Raw genomic sequence first — 8,968 nt, forward strand, 5'->3', positions numbered from 1 at the left:
GCTTGGGTCTCCTCATAGACATTTGGTGAGATAAAAACTTCAGTGTTCTAGTAAGCATATCATGGTTGCCAAATGTATAACATCATGTTATCTTGTGGATCCCCAATATGTTTCTTTTACTGCTGTATTCCAAGCACCCAGCACAGTGCTTCACATACAGTAATTGCTCAATAGGTATATTGTAAATGAATGAATGACTAAGTTGAATACAAGTAGGGGTGTAATAAGTACCACGATCAAGGCACAAAATGTTATAGAAGTACAGAAGAGGATGAAGTTGTTCTCAGCTTGGGAGAGGGGGAATGTGGAAGTCTTCATAGCAAAGTGGTCATTTGAGCTGGACTTTGAAAACTGGGTAAGGCAGTGATAGGCAGAGATGGAAAGAAGGCATTAAGGGCAGAAGAAACAATGTGAGCAAAGGTCTGATGAGAAGGTGCAGAGCTCATTAAGTGAATGACCAGCAGTGAAATGTGGCTGGGACAAATGTGTGATAGCCTGTGGTGGAAGATCAAACTGGAAGGATAGGATCAGAATACTAAGAGCCTTGACAGTCATGCTAAGAAGTTTACACTTGAATCTACAGGCCATGTGGAGCCATCTGATGTTCTTGATCACTGGAGTAATATGTTTGCTTTAGGAAGATGAGATGTATACTTTATGGCAGAAGTTCTTTCAACAAAGTATTTGTGGAGTGTCTCCTAATAGCCTAAGTGCACTGTGCTGGGGGAAGGTGGATTGGAGCCAAGTAATTGAACATGAGATTACTTGGTAGGTCATTGCAATAGTCCAGACAGGAGCTACTGAGGGCCTAAAGTGGCTGAGAGGGAGTGGGGGTAGAAAAGAGAAGGACTGGCCCTTATTACAGAGGTGGAATTGATAGAACTTGGTGACTACTTTAGGTGGAGGTGAAAGAAAGAGAAGACATATTATTATGATGATAATAACCATCAGTATTTGAATAACCAACCATTGTTGTATTTTGTGTACATCATCTGATTTTCACAATAACCCTTTTGATAGATGAAGACATTAAGGCTCAAAGAAGTCAAGGAACTTGTGCAAAGTCATATAAGTAGGAGATGGTGGTACTAGATAGTGAACTCATACATTCTGGTTGTGGAGACCAGTACTTAACCTCTATGCTATGCTGACTTTGGAGAGTTGGGGGATTTGTCTTTTCTTGGCAAAGGAATTCAGCAGTTTAGTGAGGACACCAGTTTCCTTTGAACTGATGCTCTCCCTTTCCCTGTTTATGCGAAGAGGTAGTTGTGGAGGGCTCTGCCTGCTGCTCTTCCATCAGTTCTTCCTGAGCCCCTTTCACTCCTGTAGTGGGAAGATGGGCCTGGTGAAGCAGTATAGGAGATGAGGCTGGAAGACTAGAACCAAAGGCTGAAACAAATGTACAAAACTGCTCATCCCCAGGCTATTTGGGGCCTGCAGATGTGTTTAGTCCCCACAGAGGTTTGTTTGTTTTTGACTCAAACCAACATTTAGAAATTAGAAAGCTTCACGTAAAAACCCTGAGTCCTGATTTCCCCTAAAGAATGAGATCTGGTAACATTGAACCCACATTCCCAAAGACAACCTTGGGCTTCAGCTGCCCCTGTAGCCTGCAGTGCCCTGTATTCATCACCACTCACAATGCTGGGGTCTGCACTTCACCCCTGCCTGGGCCACCTGATCCCGGCAGGAGGTTGAGTTTGTGATTCCTTGTCTATAATGGCCTACTACAGAGTTTGCCTCCCCTTGGCCCCCCACTTGAGCCATCAAGGAGTCAGGTACAGCGTCAGCATCCTCTTGTCCCACCTCCTCCCCAAGCCATAGACTTTTTCCTCTGATAGCACTTGATTTCACAGAACACAACCATGAAGGAAGGGTTATCATCAAGTCTTACAATTTATTTCTTTATGGGGTTAAACAAGAGCAGAAAGGCCTCTGCTCTACAATGCAACAAAACAAAAAGCAGTACACATACAGAGACTCTCACCGAAACACAGAGGCGGGGGAAGGGGGACAACTGAATCAGCGAGGTAAGGGAGGAAGGAACAGGGGACTACTAGGAATCCAGCTTGGAGACTCAGTCATAGAAACTAGTGCAAGAAAGTCCTACTCATGAAGCACAGTGTAGAAAATGGTGTAAGAAAGCTGTCCAGCTCTGCTGCCTGTGATGGAGGGCAGGGCAGCTTGAGGAGTAGTGTAAGATCTGGGTGGTGGGGTGGATAGGGACAATCAAATGACTTTGAGGTGGAGTGAGGTGCCCCTTTCCCCTGCCACCGGGCAAGGCCCTGGGCTGGTCTGAGCCAGGGGTCTCCTGGGCACTTGGTGAGGGGGAAGAGAGGATGGGAGTCTCCAAGGATCCATTCCCTAGGGCCCTTAGGTCCCCCTTTACTTCCCAGTCCCCTTTTCCCCTCCTGAGGATGCAGGAGTTAGAAGGCAGTACCTAGGGTCTCTCATAAGCACTCTAGGGATGGGGTATGTGGCTAGGCCCAAAGTGCTGAGGGCCAAACAGGGGAGTGTGTGGGCAGGGCATATGGGTGGGGGAAGGGGGCATGCTGTGAGAAATGAGAAAACTGGCAGGGAAGGACTCCCCAGTCTCATGAAGTCTATTTGGGACACAGCTGAGGCCCTTGAATGATTCCTTCTCTACAAGGGAAGTCTCCCATTTATCCCCCAGCCAATCAATTTCAGCTGTCTCCTCTTGATTCCCTTCTTGGTTTTACCTAATGTGGCTCCACGGCTACCCATCCCCTTAATTCACTGGCATCACATCCTAGGACACAGGTTCTTCTGGCACCAAAGCCGCTTGGCCTGTTCCAGAACAGTTCTGGCTTCCTATTGGTTTTGAGATGTCCAGGCAATGTGGTTTCCCACTCCCAAGAGATCAGCACAAGGCTAATGGCTCCCAAAGGGCTCTTGATGACTCTTCTCTCACTCAGCCCTCTAACCTGGCTAAATAGTTCAAGTCTGTCAGCCAACAGATGACAGCACATTCTCTTTATTCAGTGGGTCCTTTTTGCCAGTTTCTGGATGTTCTCCAGCAAGGAGCAAGGGTGGCTGGATCAGCGGACCAGGTACAGGGTGAGGAGGAGTCTGGTTGTTTCACTATTGGAATAGTGTATCATGGGGTCAGAGATGGGAAGAGATGAATACTCTTTGGTAGACTGGGGATGGGGACAGGGTAAGGACCAGGTGGGGGGGTGGGGGCTCATCTCTGGAAAGCCCTGGGGCAATGCCACCAGATTCTCCATCATGGAGGTCTGGGCTAGGGCAAGATGGGGGAGTATGGGGATCCAGGCCAGGTCTGACCTATTTGGGCTTAAGTCCCTCCTCCCCATGGAGATCAGAAATGGAAATGTCTTTGTCCTCAAGGCTAAGATCTCCAGGGCAAGAGCGGCCCTTGGGAGTATGTGCACCTTCTGTAAGATATGGCCCTCCAGACAGCGGCAGTCTGACCATATGACCTCAGCCTTCTGTTTCAAGGCCCAGCAACCCTTTTACTGCACTTTCCCCCCACAGGGCTCCTTATACATCACTTTTTGATTTTGGGAGCTGTCTTTGAGCCTGCCTCAACACTGATCATCCACCTCCCCAAAGCCTGGTAGCAACAGCCCATTTAGCCATCTCGCTAAGCCAGTGGTTCTCAACCTTCTGGCCCTTTAAATACAGTTCTTCATGTTGTGACCCAACCATAAAATTATTTTCGTTGCTACTTCATAACTGTAATGTTGCTACTGTTAAGAATCGTAATGTAAATATCTGATATGCAGGATTGTCTTAGGCGACCCCAGTGAAAGGGTTGTTCGACCGCAAAAGGGGTCACGACCCACAGGTTGAGAACCGCTGCTCTAAGCCCTCTGCGTACAACTCTTCTCTCCCTCTTTCCTATCTCCACTCTCTCACCACTCATTCTGCATCCCATTTCTACCCCTCATTGCCTAGGGTGGTGGGGCAGTCAACTGGAGTCCTGACCCAGCTGTGACTGTGCGCACCTCATCTCCCAGCCTGGCACTTCCCTACTGTGGTCTCATGTGGGCCAAGGTGAACTGGAGGAGGGCCACTGCACCATCCGTGTTGGAGTATGGGCAGAAGGGAATTAAGGATCTTGGCAACAAAAGGAATGTGAAGGGGGAAAAGAGCTGCTCCCTTCTGGGCCCCGCAACATTCCCTGCAGGGCCAATGCCAGGATAGCAGCCTCCTTCCCTGGGGTGAGGGTCCTCAGCAGGGGTGGACAATGCCAGCCCCCACTCTCCCCCTTTTTGTTTGCTAAGCCCCATAAATGGGGGCCTAGGATGGGGCGCCTGCTGCTCCTGCCTTCTCCTGGATGAGTTTTGCAGCTCCCTGGGGCCCTCTGGCCGTTCTGCTGGGGCTGCTTTTGGAGTGGGAGTAGGCTGGGGACCATGTGTAGTCCCTCATTTCCCCCCACCACCCCCACCTGGTCCTATATCTCCCATGGGAGGAGCCCCCTCCCGCTGCCCCTGGGGGACCTGGAACTGATGTCAGTGTGTGGTGAAGGTCTGTCTTCCCTCCCTGCTGTCACTCTTCCAGAGTCAGGCCCTCATCTAGGGCAGGCAGTGCCTCCAGCCCCAGTCCCCCACCACTCTGGTTGCTGGAGAAGGACACCATGGTATGGAGGAGCATGAGAACAAGGACATAGAGCCGGATCCTGCTGGGGCTGAGGCGGGAGCCCCCAGAGACCGGCAGCAGGGAGGGCTTGTGGCTGATACGGCCTGGGGGGTCATGGCGGGGATGGTAGTGGCGGTACTGTTTGTGGTAGTGGTGGAAATAGGAGTGGTGGAATTGCTGGTGGTGGGTTTTGGGGGCCTCAGACTCCTTGAACTTCTTCTTTTCCGACTCACAGGAGACCCACTGCACGTCACAGCACTTGCTTTCCAGCTGCTTTGGCGAAGTATCCAGCAACCCTGCCAATGGATAAGGAAGGTGTGGTGGGGTGCTCAGGGGGCTAAGGGTTAGGCCTTTCCTAGAGATGAGCTTTTCAAAGCTGGGACTGACTGCTCAGGTAGCCGTGCCCAAGACTCCTTTCCCCCTGCCCCTTACCACTTTCCTTTTCTGGAGTCTTCTCTCCCAGGGACTCCAGATCATTTCTCTGGGATAGCTCCCTGGATGGGCATGATTTGGATAGAGAGGACCACTCTACTCTCTGCCCCTATTCCACTTGCCCTTATCCCAACCAACTTGGGGACCTCATTGCCCGCTCCTCCAGCCACTTACCATCTTCTAATCTGACTTCCCTGGTGTCCTCCCTGCTACCACACCCCAGACCTGGTGCTGCCCTGGGCCCTGGCCTCCTCCCTCCTCCCCAGTGCCCTGCCTTTACCTGTACAGATAAAACCAGGGAGCCCTCCGTACACCATTTCTTCATTGTCAGGGAGTATAAAGGGGCACCGGGTCTGCACCTCCAGGCAGTACTGCTTGCAGGGCACCCAGCGCTGGCAGTCCTGCTGGGTCACACTGAAGTATTCTGAGCACAGCCAAGCCTTGTAGACAGCCTGTGGGGAAAGTAAAGATCATCAGCCCAGGAGTCAGCCCCTTCCCACCTCAGACAAAAGGGATGAGGAGGGTGTACTTGTACTCTGGGGAGGGGATGTATGTGCTCATCAACCCAACCCCAGGATCCAGGAGAAGAAGAAGGGTTTGGGTCAAGACCACTACATCTTACTCTAAGATCTCCCACCTCATAGCCAGGACTCCTGAGTCCCTGAGTCTGCAATAATCCAAGACTTAGAATTTGTTCATTAGTAAAATCACAAAATGACTCAGTGTCTAAACTGGAATGAGCCTTACCAATCATCCCATCCAACCCTACCATTTTACAGTTGGTCCAAAGAGGTGTCCTGACTTGTCTGAGGTCACCCATAATGGGGTCAATTTGAGTTATATTCAATTCAGCAAACATTTATTTGGCTGTTGATGGTTAACTTTCAAGAAAGAGGGATAATAATCCTTGCTCTACCTCATTAGGGTGTTATGTGGATCAAATAATATGACACAGCCCAGCTGTATGGCTCAGTGGTTGAGCATTGACTCATGAACCAGAAAGTCATGATTCCTAGTCAAGGCACATGTCCAGATTGAGGGTTCCATCCCCAGTAGGGGGTGTGCAGGAGGTAGCTGATCAAAGATTCTCTCTCATCATTGATGTTTCTCTCCCTCCCTCTCCCTTCCTCTCTCTCTGAAATCAATAAAAATATATTCAAAAAAACCAATATAACTCATGAAAAATGTTTGGTAAGTTCTAAAGTGCAATACAAATGTGAGGGGTTATTTTTTATTTTGTGAGGGGTTATTTTTTTTATTTTGTGAGGGGTTATTTTTAATAAAAACAGGAATCTGCCTTACCAGGCACTACAAGTGCCTTCAAGCTCTATTTAATCCATGCTAAACCCTGGTGTAGGGCAGACACCATGCTTCATTTGGAAACTGTGCTTTGCAGTTTCACTTGATGGGTATATTTCCTGTCCCTTATCTAGCCCACTCCTATCAGGTGCTGGATCCTAGCCAAGAAAGGTTCCCTGTTCTATACTCTTTGGCTATCATCAAGCCTAAAGTTTCTCAACAGTGACACTACTGACAGTTTAGCTGGGATAATTCTTTGTAGTAAGGACTGTTTTGTGCATTGTAGGATATTGAGTAGCTTCCTTTGCCTTTATCTACTAGTTGCCAGTTGCACCACCCAACTGTAATGACCAAAAAATATCTCCTGCCAAATGTCCCCTGAAGGGGGTGGGGGGCAGTGGCAAAATCATCTCCCATTGATAATCACTGATCTGCTCCTTGCTACTGAAAGTGTGGACCCAGGCCAGCAGCAATACTATCACCTATCTAGAAGCTTGTGAGAAGTGCAGAATCCCTGGCTCTTCCCTAAACCCAAGTCAGCATCTGCAACTCAAGCTTAGGGTTACAGTCCTGCCCACAATCAGTCCTCATCTCTTCAGCACCTTCTCACAGCAATGGTTGCTTCTCACAGCAATGGTTCTCAGAGAGAATCCCTGGGGCACCTGTTAATATGCAACTGGTCCCTCCAATTAACCTTCAAAAGGACTGAGGTGGGTTCAGGGATCTGCATTTTGATAAGGATCTAGGTCAGTGATGGGGAACCTTTTGAGCTCGGCATGTCAGCATTTTGAAAAACCTTAACTCTTGTGCCTTGTCACATATAGAAATTTTTTGATATTTGCAACCATAGTAAAACAAAGACTTATATTTTTGATATTTATTTTATATATTTAAATGCAATTTAACAAAGAAAAATCAACCAAAAAATGAGTTCGCGTGTCACCTCTGACACATGTGTCATAGGTTCGCCATCACTGATCTAGGTTATTCTGCTGCCAAAGGCCTTTCACTCATACTCTGAACAACATGGTCAGAGCTTCTCACACCGGATTTCAAACATTTACACTAAAATACAAATAATTCCACTGTGAACATGGACTCTGGCAATGTAATTTCACATTGGTCTTTTCCAAAGCCATCAGTGATGGGTAGTAGTGGGTTATGGTGCAAATCAACCCCGTGAAGAACAAAGCATTGCTTGGGACTTTGATATTTCACTGGCATCTGAAATTTAACATGCTCTAAATCTTAAAATGAAATTCTCTATTTTCTTTTTCATTCCAAATCTCTTTCACCCCAAAGTCTTGGCCATTTCAGGTAAGTACCACAACCACCCACCCGGATGTCCAAGCTGGAAACCTAGGTGTAAGCCTTAATTCCTCTTTAGGAAGAATCCCAGAGGTGAGTGCCTTCTTTATCCTCTTGCACAGCTTTATGAAGGCCACTGTCATTTGTCACTTGGATGACAGTTTCCTATCTGGCCTTCCTGCCTCCACTCTTGGTCTTTCCAATCCACTGTTCACACAGGATTAAGAGTGATCTCAAAATGTCATTGCATCATGTTACTCCCTTGCTTCAACTCTTCAAAGCATCCTATATAATCCTATATAATAAGAGGGAAATATGCTAATTAGCCAGGACGCCCTCACGGATAATGTCTGGCAGGAGCAGGTGGGTGTGGCTGCGTGCCACAAGAGGCCGGGCTCCTGAGGCTGCATCATATAAAATAAAATGCGTTTACATGCCTGAAGACGACAGGGTTCAAGGAGGAAGGGCTCCAGTTTCGTTTTCTCACACCCAGCTAGGAGGACTCCCTGGGGCGGCTCTCCCCTTGGAGCCCTGAGCAGGACAGGCACTCCGCTCTGCCTGGAAGCCCTGAAGGGAGGCGAAGCAAAATGCTTTCCCTCCAGGACCCCACTCTCCCTGGGAGTCTGGCACGGAGGGCGCTCTCCCTGGGAACCTGGAAATCTGCCTCCCAGGGCGACTGCACAGCAGCCAGGCCTGGCGAGCCACAGAGAGGGCGACCTACCTGGAGGCCACGCAGCTGCCATAGTTGAAGTCGCCCTCGATGGAGGAGCGGGGGTAGCTGGGATCAGAGTCAGCCATGTCAGCAATGGAACCCCAACTCCCTGCCGAAGACTAGTGCACACGGACCTCAATGGTCCTCGGTCACTTCCTGAGCAGCAGTCAGCCTGGACTGGGGATCAAACCCAAAACCTAAGTAGATGCCCTGACAGAATGGAACCCCAAACCTTTGCTGTGGCAGAGGAGATCCAGCCCACAGGAGGGACCAGGGCAACCAGAGGCGTTTTGTTGAGGGGTCCTGATAGGCAGTGCACAGCACAGTGGGTTAGATCATCCTCCTGATACAGCAAGGTTGTGGGTTGGATCCCTGGTCAGGGCACAGACAAGAAGCAACCAAAGAGAGCATAATAAGTGGAACAATACACTGGCGTTTCTCGTTCCTTTTCTCTCTCTAAAATAATCAATCAATAAAAATTAAAATAAAAAATAAACCCTCTTGTATGCATGCATATAAGCCTAACCAATGAACACAGACAACAGGGGGGTGAGGGCATAAGTGGAGGGGTTGGGAGTAATGAGGGGATAAGGA

At 48.8% G+C, this 8,968-nt stretch overlaps 1 protein-coding gene across 1 annotated transcript in view; it reads right to left on the minus strand.

Moving 5' to 3' along the window:
- Nucleotides 1–3,807: 3,807 nt before the first annotated feature.
- The window catches only part of FAM155B (family with sequence similarity 155 member B), a gene marked incomplete at its 5' end in the record, with an annotated part of 31,695 nt that continues 26,534 nt past the window's right edge, over nt 3,808–8,968 (minus strand). Inside the window, 2 exons of the mRNA XM_006760334.2 lie at nt 3,808–4,919; nt 5,336–5,507. Coding sequence (XP_006760397.1) covers nt 4,534–4,919; nt 5,336–5,507 — 558 coding nt within the window. The remainder of the gene's footprint in view (nt 4,920–5,335; nt 5,508–8,968) is intronic.

Source organism: Myotis davidii, unplaced genomic scaffold (assembly GCF_000327345.1).
Source record: "Myotis davidii unplaced genomic scaffold, ASM32734v1 scaffold2297, whole genome shotgun sequence".
Classification (NCBI taxonomy): domain Eukaryota; kingdom Metazoa; phylum Chordata; class Mammalia; order Chiroptera; family Vespertilionidae; genus Myotis; species Myotis davidii.